The sequence below is a fragment of the Notothenia rossii genome (assembly GCF_949606895.1).
Source record: "Notothenia rossii genome assembly, chromosome: 9".
NCBI classification, from domain to species: domain Eukaryota; kingdom Metazoa; phylum Chordata; class Actinopteri; order Perciformes; family Nototheniidae; genus Notothenia; species Notothenia rossii.
This window is the reverse complement of record NC_136907.1, coordinates 40,079,915-40,102,765: the sequence shown is the minus strand read 5'-3', so window position 1 is coordinate 40,102,765 and position 22,851 is coordinate 40,079,915. Positions and strand designations below refer to the sequence as shown.

General features: G+C 41.5%; 1 protein-coding gene across 1 annotated transcript in view; it reads left to right on the top strand.

Annotated features, from left to right (window-relative positions):
- The window catches only part of LOC307017955 (epidermal retinol dehydrogenase 2-like), an 89,291-nt gene that overhangs the window by 13,961 nt on the left and 52,479 nt on the right, over nucleotides 1-22,851 (top strand). The window contains exons 3-5 of the mRNA XM_079647939.1: nucleotides 11,730-11,861; nucleotides 12,388-12,487; nucleotides 21,738-21,882. Coding sequence (XP_079504065.1) covers nucleotides 11,730-11,861; nucleotides 12,388-12,487; nucleotides 21,738-21,882 — 377 coding nt within the window. The remainder of the gene's footprint in view (nucleotides 1-11,729; nucleotides 11,862-12,387; nucleotides 12,488-21,737; nucleotides 21,883-22,851) is intronic.

Genomic DNA, 22,851 nt, shown 5'->3' with positions numbered 1-22,851 from the left:
GAGGCTTAAATTATAGTGGGAGTTGGGTTTGCACTTCAGTCTTTTTTCTTTTGGTACCGGTGATATTCACGTTCGGGTGATGCCTTTTCAAATGAGTGTGCAAGTTTGATGTATTGCCAGCCGCGTAACCAATTTTAGTTGAACAATGCCGACAAACAGCTTTGGTTCTGTCCACCTGTCTTTGTCCGTCATCCTTGTACGTAACTGCGAAACCAAAATGTTCCCAAGCCGGAGACTTCAATGATGCTGGAGGATTTTCGAGCTCAACTTTAGTTGCGTTCACCATTTCGACAGTTCCTCAAATTACTAACTACATTTGAATGCATCCCTCTGACCAGCTCTCATAGTATGCCTCTCGTCCAATGAAATGACTTGCTCGCTTTATGAGGCGTTGAACCCAATGTGAGCAAATTATATGGAGTCAGATTTGGGTCAATATTCTAGCGCGCAAAACAAGCTACTCACTAGCGGAAAATGTGCTTTTACACACACATGAAATGACCCTCACGCGCAGAGTAAACCCCCGCGAGCAGAGACAGCCCTCTTGCTCGCTCGCGGGAGTGTCAGCCTCACTGGCTCGCGGAGTCTGTCTGCGCGCACGTGAAACGTTTCTGACACTTTGGGGCGGAGCCACTGGACTTTGATTGACAGCTGCCAGGAAGTCCAGAGTTGCCAGGTTTGATAAATGCCTGAACTACCAAGAGCCGAGGAGCGACAGCAGCAAGATCAGTTGGCCGAGATTGAATGGTAAAGATGTCCATAAAAAAACGTTATATTTGTAAAGTGTACAGCTAATATATATATATATATATATATATATATATATATATATGTTACAGCCGCTGCTTTCCTGGTGCCATTAACTCGGTTTGTGTGTGTATATGTAAATGAGCCGTCCCGTCCTCGCAACATCCGAGGTGACTGGATTGACGTCGTCCAATCCCCGCCCGCTTCTGCCACGTCATCCGGGGGAGGAGTACAAAGGCCGGGCACGGACATCATTTGAGAGGCTCTGTATTGTGAGACAGACGCCTCCTGCCTCTCGTTGTGTTGCCGCCATATTCTGTGCTTTGTTAGACTGCTTAGCAGCGTGTTAAGTAGGTTTTCTGTGCTAGTTACACTGATTAGCAATGTGTCGTAGTGTTTTGTGTTTAGTATAGTGTGTGTGTATCGCTTAGACCAGCGGTTTTCAAAGTGTGAGGCGCGCCTCCCCTGGTGGGCGCCAGAGAGCTTCAGGGGAGGCGCAGCGTGAGACACAAAAGAACGAGAAAAAGACGAGTAAAGTGACACTTGCCCACTTGTGGCTGTCTGTGGAGACCGAGTTCCCCAACCTCGCCAAAAAGGCTGTAAAAGTGCTCTTTCCCTTGACCTCCACCTACCTGTGTGAGTGCAGGTTTTCCACATCGACTTTGATCAAAAGCAAGTACCGGTCAAGGCTGCAGCCAGAGGATGATCTGCGTTTATTCCTGTGTGCATCAAAGATGCAGACTCATTGTTCCCACTAAAGTAGGGTTGAGTGTAATAAGGAGGCAAAGTTGACGTTCAGTGTGTTACCGGGAGCATTTAAGGATTTATCCACCATGTTGAAAATGTTAAAAAAAATATGTCTTGAGAACAAGGCGTGCGGAAATATACGGGTCGTGCTGCAGCTAGATGTGCCTATCCTCTGTAAGAAGGTGTCGGCGACTGACATGCAAGGAAGAACGGCTGTCCACAGGCTGTTCCAACTTTAACAACTGTATTAACTTCCAGGGTAGTGAATTGAACATGCAATTGTAATTGGGTGTGTGGTATATTTTCATGCACGGACACGCATGTTCCACAACACACAAACTGAACAACACTCAATTTTCCGATCGCTACCAGCGTCCTTGCGATCTTGTTATAATAACAAGTGCACGTTACTGATGCAATATGGTTGAGACCATTCAGGCTTATTCTAGAGGGGTGCAAGGAATAGTCCAAGTAGTGGGGGAGTTTTATACAATATGTTTAAAACATAAAAACCTGGAACACCACCACTAGTGTGCCCTTGAGTAAGGCACTTAGCCCTTAGTTACTCCAGGGAGAATGTCCCTGTAATTGGTAATTGTAAGTCACTTTGGATAAAAGCGTCAGCTAAATGAAATGTAAAAATAAAAAGGTTTAAAAAAGTTATTGTTTAATGTTTTAAGGAGGTGACGCTACTCAGCCAATCAAATCGGTGCAGTCAGCACGATAGATTCAAACACACACAGACACGACAAGAAGAGAGAAACAGTCAGAGTAATTTCAAATGGCGGAAGGTAGACAGTGAAAACAGAGCATTTAATTACATTTTCTCTTACTGGACCTCTTTGAAATGCAATTGAATACCCCTGCATTATAGCAGCAACAACAACAATAATAATAATAATAATAATAATAATAATAATAACAGCAATAATAATTGGGAGGGGGGGCGCGGCTGTTCTTATGTTCTCTGAGGGGAGGCTCACCTACCCACACTTTGAAAACCCCTGGCTTAGACCCAGGTTAGCTTAGCGCCTGTAGATCAGCATTTGTGTGTGTATCGCTTAGACCCAGGATAGATTAGCGCCTGTAGATCGGCAACAGCTCTGTTCTCGCACAGCCTCCTTTTGTTTGTTATTTTGGTCCACTTTAGAAGTGAGGTATTTTCTTTCCTTTTGTGTATTACCCGTTGTGGGATAATACCCTGCAACTCTCTTTTGGAGTTCTCCTTTTGTTAAATAGCAACAGTGTGGCCCTTTGTTTGTGCCAGGCTGTTTGTGCATATCCTTTTGTTCATTTATAGTTACAAATAAACCACTTGTAACTTATACCAATTCTATTCTGGTTGTTTTTCTTCCCTTTGGAACCCCTAGACCTAAAAGGGAAGGTAATAATATATATATTAATTCATTTGATATAAAACAATATATTTTTGAGTGGGCTGTATCTGTTGAAAACTGCTAGCTACTGTCTGCTGTATGCACCTCTTACGAAATAAACTATAACGGCCCGTCCACACTACAGCTTCGACAGCTTCAAAAACGGTTTCCAATGCGTCTGCCCATTCACTTTGAATGGGGTGACGTCACGTTGCCTCGCTTTTTGCCGAACTGAATTGTGGGTAGCAGAGCGGAGCTTTCCTGGCGTTTCAGGCTGCAAAAGTTGAGCAATGTTCAACTTTTGAAGCTTCTGAAGCTTTCGGTGGAAGCGTCAGCCAATCAAATCATATGCCAGTACAAGCTCTAGCCAATCAAACCTTTGCTTGTGTGTTAGGGGCGGGAGATTCATGTGATTGGTTGTTGGTCGAGCTTCAGACACGCCCGCCGGCAAGCTTTTTTTGAGGCTGTAGTGTGGACGGGCCGTTAATGAACTATAGTATTACTATAGTATGCTGTAAGAGTTGTATAGTGTCCATACTAAGTTTTTAGTGTTCTGTAGTATTTTTCACCTGCTATCGTATTACTATAGTTTTTTCTATAGTGCCATTTTATTAGCTATAGTAGCCCTATAATATTTCAATAGTAATCTAGATCTTTGTAGTATTCCTATATTATTTTAAATAGTATAACTATAGTATAATATATAGTGTTTCATAGTTGTTTTTTTACACACACTATAGACCACTCCTATAGCAATATCATGATATTGTCATAGTGAATGCATATTATTACTATAGTGTTTGTAAAAGTACCACTATAGTTTTTTTTTTGGTGTTTCCGTATTAAGACTCAATTATTTTAAATAGTACTACCATAGTATAATATATAGTGTTTCTGTAGTTGTTTTTTGAACACACTATAGAACACTCCTATAGTAATAGTATGATATTGTCAAAATGAATGCATATTATTACTATAGTGTTTGTAAAAGCATTACACTCCTAGAATTAATGTGTATTTTTTTAAATATCAAATTAATTGATAGTTCAGGCATTTATCAAACCTGGCAACTCTGGGCTTCCTGGCAGCTCTCAATGAAAGTCCAGTGGCTCCGCCCCAAAGTGTGAGAAACCTTTCACGCGCGCGCAGACAGACTCCGCGAGCGAGTGGGGCTGACACTCCCGCGAGCGAGCAAGAGGGCTGTCTGCGCGCGAGGGTAATTTCATGCGCGTGTAAAAGCACATTTTCCGCTCGTGAGTAGCTTGTTTTGCGCGCTAGAATATTGACCCAAATCTGACTCAATAAAATTACTCTGAATGCTTCGACGCAGCACCTGAGATTACTTCCAAAAAGTTGTTCACGTTCTCAATTTTTTACGTTTAACGTTATATTCGTTCGGTACACTTCGGTACACACGTGTACCGAACCGAAGGGCCCGTGTAACGTTACACCCCTACTACTTAGCTACTATTAGTCTAGCAACCCAATCCAATTAGCAACAAGGCTATGGAATATTCATTGTTGCTTCAAGTTAGCTAACACCTGTTGGTTGTACCTATGGTGTCAGCCTCCTACTCCCCTGTTGTTTTCTCATGTGTGTGTGAGTGTGTGTGTCTTTAAAGGAGGGCAGGGATGAGTGTTGTGTAAACATTCAGTGTTTTGACTAAGGCTGCAGCCACACATAGACGAAACGGGTCGTATCCGCTACAGTTCTCTATCATATAGGCCAGGGGTTTTCAAAGTGTGGGAAGGTGAGATTCCCCTCAGAGAACATAAGAACAGCCACGCCCCCCCCTCCCAATTATTATTGCTATTATTATTATCCAGTGGAATGCCGTTACCTACTGGCCTAGTTAAATCAAAGTGTTTACTTTTCTTTGGCTGGGCAGTGTAGTTTTACACACCGTCTTATTTGACTTTCTCAGGACTTAAAACTGTTTCTGGGGGGCAGACCCCCACAAAGAATATATTTACACACGTAATGTCATCATCTTAACAGTTTGTTATGCTCATTGAGTCATCCCTGAGCAGTGCATCAAGTTGGCATGCCTATAACAGCTGAATGCGGCGATTACCATCTTGTTCAGAAAAACGCCTCACAAACGTATTAAGATGTAAAGCTTTAGTGCGTTTTGACTCAATGCTGAGTACAGCCAAACTTGACAGTCTCTTCTGTCATTGTAGACCGCAAATACCGCCAATCACATTTCCTCGCTCGCGCCAGGGCCGGGGGGAGGGGTTACAAGGCTTGCGTCTTGTGCTGCATTCACTTGCACTCGGACATAAGGGATTTTCTCTCACAATTGTCCAATGAGCCACAACTTTTCTTTAAAAACAAAGAAGCCAACTGGGGTGGCAGCTGGGGATCCGCCCCTGCTTGACCGGTGAGGTGAAGGGAATGAGCACTTTTACAGCCTTTTTGGCGAGGTGGGGCAACTCGGTCTCCACAGACAGCCAAAAGTGTGCAAGTGACGTTTTCTGCCAGACGCTGTCTCCTCTTTCACTTTAGGTAACTTCACCAAAGTTAACCAGCTTGAATTCACTGTTTCTCCTTAATTTTTTCTCACACTGCGCCTCCCCTGAAGCTCTCTGGCGCCCCCCAGGGGAGGCGGGCCTCACACTTTGAAAACCGCTGATATAGACGGTTCGACCACACGAGGCCGACATGGAAACGCAGAAAACGATAACGGGTCCCAAGGTGGGTAGATCTGCGGACAAAACGCTCTGGGGGCCAAACGACTCTGTGATTACGCCCTATACGATAATTTCCTGATAATGAAAATACTGACGAGCCGCCAGGAGAGGGGGATGAAAAGAGAGACTCCGTATATTATTCTTATATTATTATATAGAGTCGTTATTCATGTTTTAAAGCTCAATAAATAACAAAGAAGACCTTTGACCGGCACTTTTATAATTTTGTCCGGAAGATTTAAAGTTTAACGGACACGTTGACCGGCGGAAAAATATTCTAACGGAAGCTCTGCCGCACGGTTCCTTCGTCCCTTGGAAGAGGCGGAGAGGTGGGTGTTTTTCATCTGCTGGTGGACTACCGGAGAGATTTACAGCAGGAGCACACACTTGCCTCTGGGAGGGAGCCAGAGCCCTTGCCCCTGCCTCTCTCCCCACCTCTGCTGCTAAATCCACCGCGGAGAATAAACAGAAGGGCAACCATGCATGCTTGTGAAGTCTTCTTCGCTGTTTTTGGTGTATTGTGTGGCAGAAGTACAGCGCTACTTACTGGCCCGGCATATCTACTACAGCGTCTCCAGCGGGTCGTGCGGTCTCGTGTGGACGGACACGTTTCTGGTGCCGATTGCGTGTGGACGGAAGACTTTTTTTAATATCAAATTCGGTTTGTTTTCGTTACCGTCTCCGTGTGGCTAGGGTCTAAATGCAGGGAGTGGTGAGTCATGTCCATGATTATTTAGTTTATGTGTGTGAATTGGCAGCTTACTTTGGTAGCATCTTCATTCTGTAAAATGCATGGGTCTTTTATGGAAACGCAGTCAAAAAAAGTATGTTCATGTGTATGCACTCAGTACTTGGGCCTCCTTTTTAATGAATGACTGCATCAATGCGGCGTGGCATGGACGCGATCAGCCTGTGGCACTGCTGAGGTGTGATGGAAGCCCAGGTTGCTTTGATTACATTACAGTACATATTACTTGTTAGACGCTTTTATCCAAAGCGACTTACAAACTCAATACTGTGGACAATCCCCACAGGAGCAATTTTGGGGTGAAGTGTCTTGCCCAGGGACACAACAACATGGTGACTGCAGTGGGGTTTGAACCTTTGATTCCTTGATCCGAACACCAACACACTAGCCCACTGCGCCACATGCCTCCCTGACAGCTCGTCTGCATTGTTGGGTCTTGTGTTTCTCATCTTACTCTTGACAATACGCAATAGATTCTCTTTAACAGTGGTTCTCAACCTGTGGTACGCCAACTCCCGCTAGTGGTACCCGGAGGAATCTGAAATATACAAAATTAAAAATAAAAGACCTGGAGAAGGACACGGACCCGGACTGACCCGGTCTCGCCACTTCCCGGGGACGTGGACAAAGTGCTCGCTGCGCCCTCTCTCGGGCACGGGGCCCCCCGTTCCCGGTTCGACAGTCAACCGGGCCGTACTGTCCTCAGTACGCTCCGACCGCGTCGTGTCGCCAGAGCAGGGATCAGCTCACGAAAAAGACGTCAGGGGTCTGAGGCGACCAAGGAGTCTAACGCGCACGCGAGTCAGAGGGTGCATTCAAAACCCCGTGGCGCAATGAAAGTGCGGGCTGGCGCGCGCCGACTGAGGTGGGATCCCGGTCCTGCGGGGCTGGGCGCACCACCGGCCCGTCTCGCCTGCACCGTCGGGGAGGTGGAGCGTGAGCGCCTGCGATAGGACCCGAAAGATGGTGAACTATGCCTGGGCAGGGTGAAGCCAGAGGAAACTCTTTTGGAGGCCCGTAGCGGTCCTGACGTGGAAATCAGTAAACTCGGTCCGGGTCAGAGAAGGCTGTGACCGAGGTCAAAAGCTGAAAAAGCACACACTTAATTGTTCTTAATTGTTATATTTTTTCTTTTTTACTTTGCCACAACATAAATGGCAATAGCAAACATCAGCAGACTGAATATGAGCTATTAGCCCTTAGGCTCATCTGCTCCTGGAGGCTTTCATTATTATTGTGGAACTGAATTCCCAATAGGACATTTTTCTGTTACAATGTAGGTTGTTGCAGGAGGCCTACATTCAAACTTTGGTATAGGAAATGACATGTATGTACAGTTGTCATTTGTTGTGTGAGAATAAGTTATTATTTGGTTCTTTATATTCTCACTTGCGGTGAGTTAGAGATAGAGACTGCCCTTTGTACATGTAGCTATGGCTGACAATAAATAATGTTATTATGAATAAATATGCCTCCGAATCCTGCATAGACTGTATTTTAACATGGGTCATATGGTGGTACTTGGAGAGCCAACTATTTTCTCAGGTGGTACTTGGTGTAAAAATGTTGAGAACCACTGCTCAATAGGGTTCAGGTCAGGAAAGTTTGCTGGCCAATCAAGCACAGTAATTCCATGGTCACTAAGCCAGGTCTTAGTACTGTTGGCAGCGTGGGCATGTGCCAAGTCCTGCTGGAAAATGAAATCAACATCTCCATAAAGCTTGTCAGAATAAGGAAGCATGAAGTGCTCTAAAATGTCCTGGTAGATGGCTGCGTTAACTTTGGACTTGAGAAAACACAGTGGACCAACACCAGCAGTTGACATGGCGCCCCAAATCATCACTGACTGTGGAGACTTCACACTGGACTCAGAGTTTCCGTTAGCCGGTAATTACCGGACTTTGACTGGTAAAATATGCTGAAGACCGGCAAATCTAAATCTCTCCGGTCAAAATGTCCGGTCAAAATAATTTCCCCTTAGCACAATACCGCATCAGTTGCGCCACTTATGTGACAGACAAGAATAGTATGTGACAGATGTTGTCTCTGGTTCAGGAGTGGCTTGACACGAGGAATGCAACAGTTAGCCCATGTCCTGGATACGTCTGTGCATGGTGGCTTTTGATGCACTGATTCCAGACTCAGTCCACTCCTTGTGAAGCTCCCCCAAATGTTTGAATGGCCTTTGCTTGACAATCCTCTCAAGGCTGCGGTTATCCGTGTTGCTTGTGCACCTTTTCCTACCACACTTTTTCCTTCCACTCAACTTTCTATGAATATGCTTGGATAAAGCACACTATGAACAGCCAGCTTCTTTAGCAATGACCTCCTTGTGGAGGGTGTCAACAACTGTCTTCTGGACAACTGTCAAGTCAGCAGTCTTCCCAATGATTGTGAAGCCTACTGAACCAGATTGAGAGACAATTTAAAGGCTCAGGAAACCTTCGCAGGTGGTTTGAGTTCATTAGCTGATAAGAGTGTGACACCGTGAGTCTACAATATTGAACTTTTTCACAAGATTCTAATTTTCTGAGATACTGATTTTGGGGTTTTCATTAGCTGTATGCCGTAATCATCAAGATTAAAACAAATAAAGCCTTGAAATATTTCACTTTGTGTGTAATGAATCCATATAATATATGAGTTTCGCTTTTTGAATTGAATTAATTAAATACATTTTTCCACGATATTCAAATGTATTGAGATGCACCTGTATAACACCCTACACAGGAAAGGAAAACTCAAAGAGCATAATAGGGCTCTTTAAAGTATTGTTGTAACATATAATATTGTATCATCAACTTGGTAATGGACCTGACAAGATGTATTTGAATGGAAATATCTAGCAAGTAGCCCGGGAACTTTGTGCAATGTATAAATGGCCACTATGGGCTCTCTTTTCCCCGAGCTAGCAAGTGGACCAGCTATGCGCATGTGCCTCCACTCTTTCAAAAGACAATATCATGTCCACCTTAAAAGTCAGCCCACCTTGAGCTGTTGAGACATTGCTCTTGCTCCAAAGCAGGAAGCAATGTTGTAACGCAGGATAATTAATGGACAATCTGGATTGGCTTAATAAAAATAATGTATCTGAGCTGTGTACCATAGGGAGACATGAAAACCAGTGCTTTATATAATAACTAACAACAGAAAAACTGACAACACAGCACTTATTCACCAGATGATAACTTAATAAATTCACAATGATTAAGTCAAACATTTAGCAAGACAGAAAACTACTAAGTTATTCCCCAGCACACCACATGTATTTATCTGTCAGCAGACAGATGCTTTCCAGCCAACATTATTTCTGCAGGTGTAAAATACCTTGTCAGTGTCAAGCAGACACCTCTTCTCATCGCTTTGTGAAGTAGTAACTGCAGGAGAAGAGCTAATCTTAGATCAGGCTACAAGTCAGAGACAAAGCCATTGTTAGAATGACAGACGTCAGCAGAGGCAGGTCCTGTCAGCTTCCACTAACTTCATGTTAGCTCTGTGACTCACTGGAGAACACATCAAAATGTATTGGTTAAAATCCTCTCTGCAGCTTGTGATGAGCAACGAGTAGCATCACAGTTTCCGAATAACCTTTCATTCATATCATTAAAATAGTAAGGTCATTATCAATTATACAGCTGCTGTTTAGCATGGATTATTAGCCAGGTAGCTAGCTGCTGTTTAGCATGGATTATTAGCCAGCTGCTGTTTAACATGGATTATTAGACAGGTATTTGGCTGCTTCTTGTCGTAGATTGTTAGTCTGGTAGCTAGCTGTTGAACATAAAACCGTTTTTTTAAGTGACATTAAGCCCAAACTAGCTAAATTGAGAAAATATGAAAATATAATAATATTTTTGTATTAGAATTCATTTCATTTCAAACCTTTATTTAACGAGATTGGTCCCATTGAGACCATATATCTCTTTTTCAAGGGAGACCTGCAGCATATAGGTTCCACATGAAACATAAAACAATAAAAGACATCATACATTATATTTACAGGATACATTTACATAGTTATAGACATTTACAAGTGCCCATAGTATCAACAAGCATTTAATTTAGCCTAGCTTTAAAAACATGCAGAAGAATGAGACTGCTCAGTTTCAATTATTGCTGAAGATTGTTCCAAGCAAGTGGAGCTGCGCACATAAAATCTGTCTTACCTAAGACAGTCCTTGCTCTTGGCACATCTAACAATAGTACATCATGCGATCTCAGACAATAGCTGCTTGCAACTCTCTGTGTTATCAGAGAGCAGATATAATACGGGAGTTTACCCAACAAAGCTTTATAAATAAACGTGTACCAATGACTGAGCCTCCGTACAGTAAGTGATGGCAAACCTGCCTTGGCATACAGGGTACAGTGATGAGTAAGTGCTTTACAATTTGACAAATCTCAGTGCGCTGTGATAGGCGGCATCTAACTTGTTCAGGCAATGGGCAGGTGCATTCATACAACAAATCACCATAGCACAGGTAAAAAGGTCACAGTGACTAGCCTTTTCCTGGCCTCAAGCGAGAAACAGGACTTGTTTCTGAAAAAGAAACCTAGTCTAACCCTCAGCTTTTTAAGCAGGTTATTGACATGAAGTTTAAAAGTAAGACAATCATCAAGCCAGATACCAAGGTATTTGTAACAGGTAACCAATTCAAGTACTTGTCCTTGCATAGTAAGAATATCTAAAACAGGCTCTGGTGTCTTTTTAGCTAGAATGGGAACAAGAGACCACATTTTACGGCGGCAGTGGCTCAGAGTGTAGGGACTTGGCCTTTGAACTGAATGATTTCCAGTTCACGTCTCGATCATACAAGGTACCAGGCTGGTACATGATGAGGCACGGAACTCCCAACTGCTCTGGGCGCAGGCACACTGGCTGCCCCTCACTCTCCCTCTCCTGTCCTGCATGTGGTTCTGTGTGTTCATGTATATCAACCAGTGTGTTTAATGTGAGTGATAAAAGTAATTTCCCCTTCTGGGATTAATAAGGTATATCTTCGTCTTTATTAAAGTTGTAAAGTGTGTTTCTCTTTGTCAGGTCTTGGTATTTAGGTTGCAAAGTTTTGGAATACAACATATTCAAAGGACAACTCAGAGTACAAATGGTAGTAAGCATCTCTTTAATCAGTAGAATTAATCATGAAAACATGTTCTCCTTGTAAAAGGTCTGTGTCCCCAAATTTTGAGAACCGTGATGTAAACAATGTAATTCCTTGGAATGGTGATTTATTCAGGGTCTCAACAGCCTTTTGCCTGCTAATATTACGAGATAGATGTATCATATCTGGAATTTCTTTATGCATGGAACTGAATTTTCCCTCTGGGATTAATACAAATTCATTTTAATATTAATCCTAATCTTTGAAAGTATTTTTTTACAAAATAGGATCACTGACCTACTGTGCTGCATGCAGGTGAAGCGGGAGGTGGGAGACGTCAGCATTCTGGTGAACAATGCTGGGATTGTGACGGGGAAGAAGTTCATGGATGCTCCTGATTCCCTGATTGAGAAGACGATGGAGGTCAACACCATGGCTCACTTCTGGGTCAGTCAGACACAACATACACACACAGCTTACCTCTGGGTCCAAATGATTTCTTACAGAGATTTAACCTGATTGATGATGAAGAGACTGATCAGTCAATATTGTAGAGATATATATATATATTTTTTTTTTTAATCATTTAGCATTTATTTCTAATAATGTTCTAAATGTAGGCAGGGCAAGGAACTCCAACACAATTTACTATACAATTACATTTGATTGAATAATCAATACATTTCAGAAAGATTTTTCCACTCATTTCTTCCACGACTACATATCACATAACTGAAATTCTAGAGTTAGGTCATGTGACTTCAATTTGCACATTTCCTCTCTTTATGAAGACCCAAAGATCCAGTTAAAAGTTCAACGTTGAAGCATTGAATTTAATTTTGATTCATCAAAAATACTCCTGTATTTCAGTGATGTACTGTGAAAGTCAATTGTCCTCTGAGCTCTACAATCAAATCCGTGTTCAGGTCTCTATATTAAATATCATGCTTCATTTGTGTCTCTCTCTGCTCAGACCTACAAGGCCTTCCTTCCCGCCATGATTGCCAACAATCACGGCCATCTTGTCAGCATTGCTAGTTCTGCTGGACTCATATCCTGCAATGGATTGGCAGGTATGGATGTTTCTGATTTCCCCATTGTTACATTTAAATGATCCATCCTTAACATTTCCAGTTCCAATCTTTCTTTGTCTAGTTTGCGGGGTGTTTTGGTTCGACCCTTTTCAACTCATACGTTCTCATTTTGCAATTCAAAGGTTTACTAGAAACATTTTCTGACAAAATGTGACGGCTTAAAAGTTCACCCGATTCTTATTTGATCAGTGCTGATCAAATACGAATCAAGTGAACTTTTCAGTGCTGAAACATTCTCACAGCAGTAACATTGCTTCAGGGAGTGTGAGAATAGTTTTATCTAGAACTAGATAAATACTTGGGACTGGGTGAGAAAGCTTCAGATGTGTTCATGCAGGAGCTGTGTCACTTTTATTGTTGCAGCGAATGTCTTAGTCAATTCTCCTGCCGTAACTTCCAATAAATATTCTGTGTCTGACTTCCACTTGCCTCTCAATGAAACGTCAAACCTATTTACGTATTTTGTGCTGCATCCTGTAATTCAAGTGTAGGCAGTGTGATGTTTTTAAGTTAATGTTCCAGATCTGTAAAAATGTTACTCCTAGAGTGAACCGTCTATCAACATCTTTACATTGACTTTACATGTAAAGCGACGAGCGAAATATTGCATCTCATCCAGTAAGAACACCCCTTAAAACTGCTTCTGTGTCTGTAGTGGTTTTAACAAGCACAGTTGTAGTTTCGATTACTCTGTAGTTTATTTATCATCTATTATCTTTTTATTATAGTTGTAGTACTAGCCACCATGAACTTTGTCTTAGTCCAAAGATAGATAAGTGATTGTCCCAACTCCAGGGCTGTGTTGGAAGTAATAAAATAATCATAAATGACAAAACAGTAATTAAGTTCCATTCAGGTTACTTAATCTGCTCATAGTTCAAAAAGGTAATTCACAGTGTGTCATGAAGTCAATGTGAACATATAACAACATGAATATTGTTCTGGGCCCTAGCAGTGCTTTATCTTTTTTTAAATGTATTTTCTTTAAGGCAGAATTACATTTATAGAAGAAACGACAACACCAAATAGTGTGCAACAACTCTTTTATGAAATAACTGAGTGCATACTTTTATTGCATGGACCGGGTCAAATTCTGGCCCTTATATTTTTATCATGTGGCCAGGTGTCACACATTTCACCTTTTTTATTTTTAAATGTGAAGGTGTCACATTTTCATTTAATACCGATAATCTTTGATATTTTGTATAATTTCAACATCAGGGAGTGTATATATATATATATGCTCAGAACAGACCCCGAATGTTAGTGGTGTTTAAACACATTTGATTATCAGATTAATTTCAGTGCAGCAGCAGCTGTATGGCCATTTTAAGGCTGAACTAATCACAAATCACAGTAGAACATTGGAAACCAATTTGGATTGTTGTTCGCAATTTTCATAATTTTTTTACTTGAAATGTTAATTTTAAAATAGCATCTGCAAACCTAGCAATTTTAGTAAATGTGGAAATGGAGACATGTAACTACATATTTTTGTTTTGTTTTCAGTACAGATCAGTCCTAGTCTTGTATCCTCTTTTTTTCTTTAATGATATGGGTTTTGGTTGAACTTTGTTTGAGAAGCACTGGCTGGCATCTGCTGACTTCATTTGTCGACCAGATAAGAATTCATTTAATAATACTTCTCTAAGATAATCATTTGTCGCCCTCTCACCCATATTCAGAGTGCCTTATCAATATTGACTCAGCCTGGGTTATATAATTCAAAAGATGTAGCCATGGCACAAGATAATAAATGGTGTAACAAACAACATATCACATGACTGCTTTGAATGTGCATGATTCAGTGTGCTCACTTCCTACTTCCTCTGAATGAAACCGGAGACGCAGAAGATGTGGTGTGAAGATACCATGCACTGATTTTCAGATACATTGTATTCTAAATGTTGAACAGCCTTATGCCTGAAATCCACCATTTGTCCATCTCCTCTACAATCTGACTGATGTCAGCTCAGTAAAACATGACTTGTTGATATTCTGCATATTCTAACATTTGCGACACAATTCTGCCTGTGTGAAAACGAGGACCTTTAAGTCACCGCTTTGAAATGGAGTTGAAAGCAACACAAAGGAGTTGGCTTTAGTCTTAGAAAAGTTGTTGGAATTATTCACCGTCAAATGAAATGCTGGTCTCCCTTGAAAAAGATATCTATGATCTCAATGGGACCAATCTGGATAAATAAAGGTTACAAACAAAAAAACAAAAAAATGCACACACACCAGATTGTTCACAGATTAAACAGTTCTACTTTTCTCGTACTATCATTCATCCACAAACAAACACACACTCCCTTCCTATCTCCATGTCAACCGCACTTGGTGGGGTTAGATCAAGCTCCCAGGAAGTGGACCAAGTGTTGAAGCACATTATCAACAGTGGCCAAACGGTGGTACTACAACCTCTGTGTCAGTCAATTGTCCTCCCTTAAAGGTCCCATGTCATGCTTTTCTGGTTATTACCCGTCCCCTTCTGTGTTATGAAGGTTTGTATGCATATAAACGGTCTGCAGAGTCACAAACCCTCAAAGTACACCCTGTAGCGAGTAAAACTCTAACACAGAAAATACCTCCCCAAAACGCGTCGTTGGAGATACGTCATTGTCCATTTGATTCTTCCGGGTACGCATGATGTCAACCGTACCCGGAACAAAATGGACCAATCCGTGGAGCCGTTACGTTAAGCCCCCGCTGATTGGTCCAAATTGACCAATCCACGGAGTTCCTCACACACACACTCAGTGGAAGCAGCTCTGCTGATTTATCCTCCCCGGCTGCAGGCTGATAACAGACAGTTGAGATCGCGGCGAAATTCTCTCTGCAGACCCATTCTCACAGTGTTTATCAACCTATAAACCTTTTTCTGACTCAATATCAAGCCATACTTATTGTTTTTACTTCGGCTGTGACTTTGTGTTTGCTCAGGATGAGTTTGGCTGTGATTCGCTGTGTATCGCTAAACAAGGAAACAACACCTCCACGGAGCTTAGCGCGATTCACAACGTCCCGACCAATCAGAGCACACTGTGCTCACAGGGAGGGTGGGGGCTGGAGCTACTCGAGCTACAACGAGCCGTTAAAGGCAGAGAGTGAAATTCAGTGAATACACGTAGTTTACAGAGATGCTGTATGAGAAACCAATGTGAGTTTGGAAAATTGCACAATATAAATGTATTCTAGTAGACCTCCACAATGGAATTATGATCAGTGGAAATGGCTATGACATGGGACCTTTTAAAGACCTTTTCCATTTACTTGCATCGGGAGAAAGACATCTGTAAATCAGTGTCATGGTTTTGTTTGGTAAGCCAACTTCACAGTCTTACATTTGAATAGCCTTTTAACATTTTAATAATTATAAAATACTCTGATAGCTGATTCCAGGGATATCTTCCCTCTCAGTAAGCCGAGCCCAGACATGACATAGTGGATTGGAGGCAGGGTTTAGGGAGAACACTAGTGTGCATGCTCTATGGCCCAATAGATGCGTTAGTTAGCTGGAAGAACCAGGTGCTATTTGTTCTGGAGTTAGACCACTTTGGCTTCAATCAATCAATGTTTATTTATATAGCCCAATATCACAAATGTTACATTTGTCTCAGTGGACTTCACAGTTTGTACAGAATATCAGTATGACAATACGACACCCTCTGTCCTTAGACCCTCACATCGTACAAGGAAAAACTTCCAGAGAAAACCCCACAGTTTAAAGGGAAAAATGGGAGAAACCTCAGGGAGAGCAACAGAGGAGGGATCCCTCTCCCAGGACGGACAGACGTGCAATAGATGCCGTGTGTAAATTGAAAAGATAATACATTTGCAACATAGGTAGTCCAAATGTTTTGAAATGCATGTGTGTATAATAAGAAGATGAATCCACGAGGATATCCATCCAGGACTTATGATCCAGGACCGCAGCCACGTCTCAAGATCCAGGACTCGCAATCCATGACACAGGACCGCAGGATCATCCATGACTCCGGATCCCGGCGTATATAGACACCAAAAAGAAAGACATTTGGGGAAGCTGGGTTAATCGGAACATGAGAGTACACAGGTATAGACAGAGAGAAGGAAGAAGTAAGATGTCCCCCGACAAACTAAGCCTATATCAGCAAAACTAGGGGCTGAATCTAATCAGCCCTAACTATAAGCTTTATCAAAAAGGAAAGTCTTAAGCGCACTCTTAAAAACGGATAGGGTGTCTGCCGTCCGAACACAAACTGGAAGCTGATTCCACAAAAGTGGAGCTTGATAAGAAAAGGCTCTGGCTCCCATTGTACTTTTAGAGACTCTAGGAACAACCAACAACCCTGCATTCTTGGAACGCAATGCCCTAGTAGGACAATAGGGTATAATGAGTTCTTTAAGGTAAGATGGCGCCTGCCCATTAAGGGCTTTGTAGGCGAGAAGAAGAATTTTAAATTCTATCCTGTGTTCTATAGGCAGCCAGTGTAAGGCAGCCAGAACAGGAGTAATGTGGTCCCTTTTCCTAACTCTGGTTAGTACACGAGCTGCAGCATTTTGAATCAGCTGAAGCGACTTGACTGACTTCTTGGTACACCCTGATAATAAGGAGTTACAATAATCCAGCCTTGAAGTAACAAATGCATGGACTAGTTTCTCTGCATCGTTTTGAGGCAAGATATGCCTGATTTTTGCAATGTTACGTAGATGGAAGTAGGCGGTCCTTGAAATTGATTTTATGTGGGCGTTAAAGGATAAATCCTGATCAAATATAACACCAAGATTCCTTACAGTCTCACTGGAGGCCAAATTAATGCCATCCATAGTTAATATATCTTTAGATAATTTGTTTCGTAGATTCTTCGGGCCAAGTACAATAACTTCAGTTTTGGTCGTGTTTAACATCAAAAAATTTAAGGTCATCCACGTTTTTAAGTCCTTGAGGCAGTCTTGAATTTTATTTAGATGATTAATTTCATCAGGCTTGATTGATAAATATAGTTGAGTATCATCCGCATAACAATGAAAGTTTACAGAATGATTCCTTATAATATTGCCTAATGGAAGCATATATAGGGTGAACAAAATAGGTCCAAGCACTGAGCCCTGTGGCACTCCATGGCTAACTTTGGTTTGCATGGAAGATTCATCGTTGACACGTACAAACTGAGAGCGTTCAGATAGATAAGACCTAAACCAGCCTAAAGCAGTTCCCTGTATGCCAACTAAGTGCTCTAGTCTTTGCAATAGGATATCATGGTCGATAGTATCAAATGCAGCACTAAGATCGAGTAAGACAAGAATAGAGACAAGTCCCTTGTCAGAGGCTATTAGAATGTCATTTGTGACTTTAACCAGAGCTGTCTCTGTGCTATGTTGTGTTCTAAAGCCAGACTGAAAATCTTCAAATAAATCATAGTTTCTTAAGTAATCACACAGCTGTTTTGCGACTGCTTTCTCAAGAATTTTTGAGAGGAACGGAAGATTAGAAATAGGTCTATAGTTGGCTAAAACCTCTGGATCGAGGTTGTGCTTTTTAAGAAGCGGTTTTATCACTGCTACTTTGAATGATTTTGGAACATAGCCTGATAATAAAGACATATTCATAATATTTAATAAAGAAGTGCTAATTAATGGAAAAACTTCTTTTAACAGCTTAGTTGGAATCGGGTCTAAGATACACGTTGATGGTTTAGAAGAGAGAATCATTGAATTTAATTGTTCAAGGTTTATGGCTGAAAAGCATTCTAGTTTACTATCTAGTGTAATATTATTAGAACTTACGTTTCCGGGAGCTGTTGATAACACTATACTGGTCAAAGGCAAGAGGTCATTGATTTTGTTTCTAAGAGTAACAATTTTATCGTTAAAAAAGCACATAAAATCATTACTACTGAGTGCTATGGGAATAGAAGGCTCAGTCGAGCTGTGGCTCTCTGTCAGCCTGGCTACAGTGCTGAAAAGAAATCTTGTATTATTCTTATTCTCATCTATTAATGAAGAGTAGTATGCTGCTCTCGCTTTACGCAGTGCTTTCTTATATTCATTGAGAGTAATATGCCAAATTAAACGAGATTCTTCAAGTTTAGTGGAACGCCATATCCTTTCAAGTTGTCTCGACTTTTGCTTTATTTTGCGGGTTTCGGCATTATGCCATGGAGCTAATCTATGTTGTTTTATTTTCTTCTTTTTCAAAGGAGCAACAGAGTCTAATTTTATTCGCAGCGCATCTGTAGCACTATCAACAACATGATCAATTTGGGGGGGTGTACATTTTGTATAAGTTTCCTCCCCTACATGCAGACATGCTATCGAGTTAAGTATTGGTGGAATCTCTTCCTTAAATTTGGCTATAGCACTAACAGATAGGTTTCTGCTGCAGGAGCTTTTGGCTAATGCTTTGTAGTCTAGTAACAGTACTTCAAAAGTTACTAAGAAATGGTCGGATAAAGCAGGATTATGCGGTTCGACTAATAGTTGCTCAATTTCAATACCATAAGTCAGAACAAGGTCAAGAGTGTGATTATAGCAGTGGGTTGGTTTATTTACACTCTGACAGAAACCAACAGAATCTAATATAGAATTAAATGCAACAGTAAGGCTATTTTTATCATCGTCAACATGAATATTAAAGTCACCTACGATAATTACTTTATCTGTTTTAAGTACCAAAGCTGATAAAAACTCAGAGAATTCTGATAAGAATTCTGAATAAGGACCTGGTGCACGGTACACTGTAACAAATAAGATTGGCTGCAAAGTTTTCCAGGTCGGATGCGTAAGACTGAAAATGAGGCTTTCAAAGGAGGTATAATTTAATTTTTGTTTAGTATTGATAAGTAAACTTGAGTCAAAGATTGCTGCAACTCCACCTCCTCGGCCCGTGCCTCGGGCAATATGAGTATTGATATGGCTGGGTGGAGTGGCCTCATTTATGCTGACATATTCTTCATGTCTCAACCAAGTTTCAGTGAGACAGCATATATCAATATTATAATCTGATATTAAATCATTTACCAGTATTGCTTTAGATGCTAGAGATCTTATGTTTAAGAGACCACATTTAATCTTCCTGTTTTGTTGCACTGTAGTAGTTGTTACATTTACTTTTATTAGGTTATTATGTATGACACCTCTATTAGGTTTTACCTTAAATTGTCCTTGGGCAGACACACACACCGTTAATATTGGGTATTTTATTGGGGTCGGGATTCCTATGGATGACTGCCTAGGAGAGAGCGCAGAGAAGCGTGTAAGACTGCGACTCTGCCTCCTGGTCTCAACTCCAGTTTGTCATGGATTAAGTCCACAGAGCCCTGAAATGTTTGCCGAAATGAGATTTGCACCTTCCAAAGTAGGATGAATGCCGTCTCTCTTAATCAGACCAGGTTTTCCCCAGAAGGCTGTCCAATTATTCACGAAGCCCACATTGTTTGCTGGGCACCACCAAGACAACCAGCGCTGAAATGATGACATGCGGCTATACATGTCATCATTGATCAGATTGGGGAGGGGACCAGAGAAGATTACGGTGTCCGACATTGTTTTAGCATAACTACACACCGACGCCACATTAAGTTTGGTGCATTCTGATTGGCGTAAACGAACATCATTACCACCGACGTGAATAACAATCCTACTGTATTTACGTTTATTTTTAGCCAGCAGTTTAAGATGCGCCTCAACGTCGCCCGCTCTGGCCCCCGGAATGCATGTGACTGTGGAGGCATCGGTCTCTAAATTCACGTGTCTCATAATAGAGCTACCAATAACCAGAGTTGGCTTCTCAGCGGGTGTCTCGCTGAGTGGGGAATATCTGTTAGATACGTGAACGGGTTGGTGGGGACCTGCGGGTTTCGCGTTATGCCCCTTCTGAACAGTCACCCATTCTCCCTGCTGCTCGGGAGTTGCCGGGGGACGGCTAAGAGGAGCTACCTTTTGCCGGTCCGCACCGGCTAACATGGGCTTTACTGTAGCTGAGTTATTTTCTAAGATGCGGAGCCGGGCTTCTATGGCTATGATTCCCGCCTCCAACCTAACAACTATACTACATTTAACACATGTATCGGTACCAGTAAAGGAGGTAGGGGAGTAACCAAACATGAGACAGTTAGAGCAGGAAATAGCACCCGAGGGTGGGGAAAGAGCCATGGCTAGCTATCAAGCTAAAGTAGCTACCGTTAGCAAACCCGAAAAGAGTGTAGGCAACTGTGGAGTTACAGTCGCTAAGAGAAGGAGAGTTTGTGAGTGCTTAAGCTGTAGTAACGTGTGATTACAACGTCACGCAGTTGCCGTGATCAAGAGTTTTAAAACGATCGATTAAGTTAAGATAACAAGCTATCAGCAACAGAACAGGCACACGGGATACCCGGAGATGACAACAACAACCGGAAGTTACAACATGCTTACCGCAATAGTGGTCCGTGTAGAAACAGCTGTATTGAGCTTCATTCTCCACTGAGCAACTTTCATAGGACTGAACGGGGGCCCGCCTCCAAAGCTGTATCTGGTTCTCTTTATACCTCCATGGGTTACACACACACACACACACACACACACACACACACACACACACACACACACACACACACACACACACACACACACACACACACATAACCTGTTAATAAAGTCTTAAGAGGTTTGCTACTTGTAAAAAACAGTATTGTTGTGCACCAAGGTGCAGAGCCTCACACACGGAGAGGTGACTCATTTGATGTCATGCAGAGCCTTCAGGCTATTCAAAACAGTAAGAATATTTCTCCATAATCTAAAAAGACTGGCTTAATGTGGTGTGTTTGTCAAAGTTGATGACAATGTATGACGTAATCTGGATTCGTTCACTGTTAAATTGAGTTGGCATGGAGAATTGTGAGATTTCACTAAACATTGACAACTAACATTGTTTAAATTGTTTTGATTTAATTTGTGAAGATATTCTATCTATTCTGTATCTCATTAATACACATTTATTATTTTTAAACCAAAAAAATTAAAAGAATTCTGGTCACCCATTCCCCTATGTTCTGAGGGTTCAGTGTGGAAGATCTTTATGAGTATGATATACAACATTAGTATTAATGCACTGTGTTCTTAAATTTTTACTTGAGTGTGTTTTTTTTCTTAATGACTTTAAAGGGAACATGTGGTTGGGTTTGAGATTGAGTGAGTGTGAATTAGCAGTATTTCTAGGTTTTCCGGTTTCTTTTAAAATGCTCATGCTTGCCTCCTCTTCTCTCTGCAGACTACTGTGCCAGTAAGTTTGCAGCAGTAGGTTTTGCGGAGTCCGTGGGTCTGGAGCTGTTGGCCACTGGGAAAGATGGCGTGAAGACAACCATTGTGTGCCCATACTTCATCAACACAGGAATGTTCGATGGATGTCAAACTAAGTAGGTCTCTTTACAGGATTTTTTTTTTCTGTCTGTTCATTTAATGTCTACAGACCTGTAAGGGGTGTATAACAGCAAGGACTTTGGCCATATTAGCTATTATTTGTTCAGCTTGCCCGGGAGTAGCCTACATTAGTTGGTTAGCGAGTAGATACTATGCTTGCTTTCGCCTCCGCTTACTTTCTTCTGCTGATTTTCCTATTGTTCTAATCTGAAAACTTTGAGCAGCGGCTCCGGGAGTTTTATTAATCACTGGGACTTTTATTCTTTGTAGATGGACAGAGGACTCTTGTCATATTTTAAAATGTTAACAACAACCTCAGTCCTGCAGTAGCATGGCCTACCTACAGCTAAAGCCTAGACTGCATGCTACTTAGCTTAAGCTAGTGGGCAAAAAAAAGGCCTCTCCATCTCTACTGATGACTTCCATAAACTTCTTCTGAAGATTGCTGTTTTGGAAACTAAAATGGACCGGTTGGAAGTTAAAGGTCCCATGTTTTGGCCATTTCTACTGATCATAATTCCATTGTTGAATAGAATAGATTTACATTATTCAATGTCCCAAAATCACATTGGTTTTCTCATACAGCATCTCTGTATAGCAGGGGTAACCAACAGGTCGATCACGATCGACTGGTCGATCTTCAAAGCTTTCACTGTCGATCCCTAGCATTTAAAAAAAATATATATATATTTTCCAAAAATATATATATATATTTTCCCCAAAAAAATAGTTTCCAAAAAAAAAATATTTTCCCCAAAAAAAGAAAATGTTCATGCTCTGGTTGGTTGGTTGTTTAAACAATCTTTTTAGACCTAGCTCTGGTTTGTTGATTTGATTCACGCACAGGTCATTTTACAAACTCCAATTGGTTATTAGATATGTTGACGTCTATGAATTGCTGCATGCAATTGTGGGTGGGGTTAACAATCGTATCTTAACGGTCATCTTGAGGAGTAACTTAAACT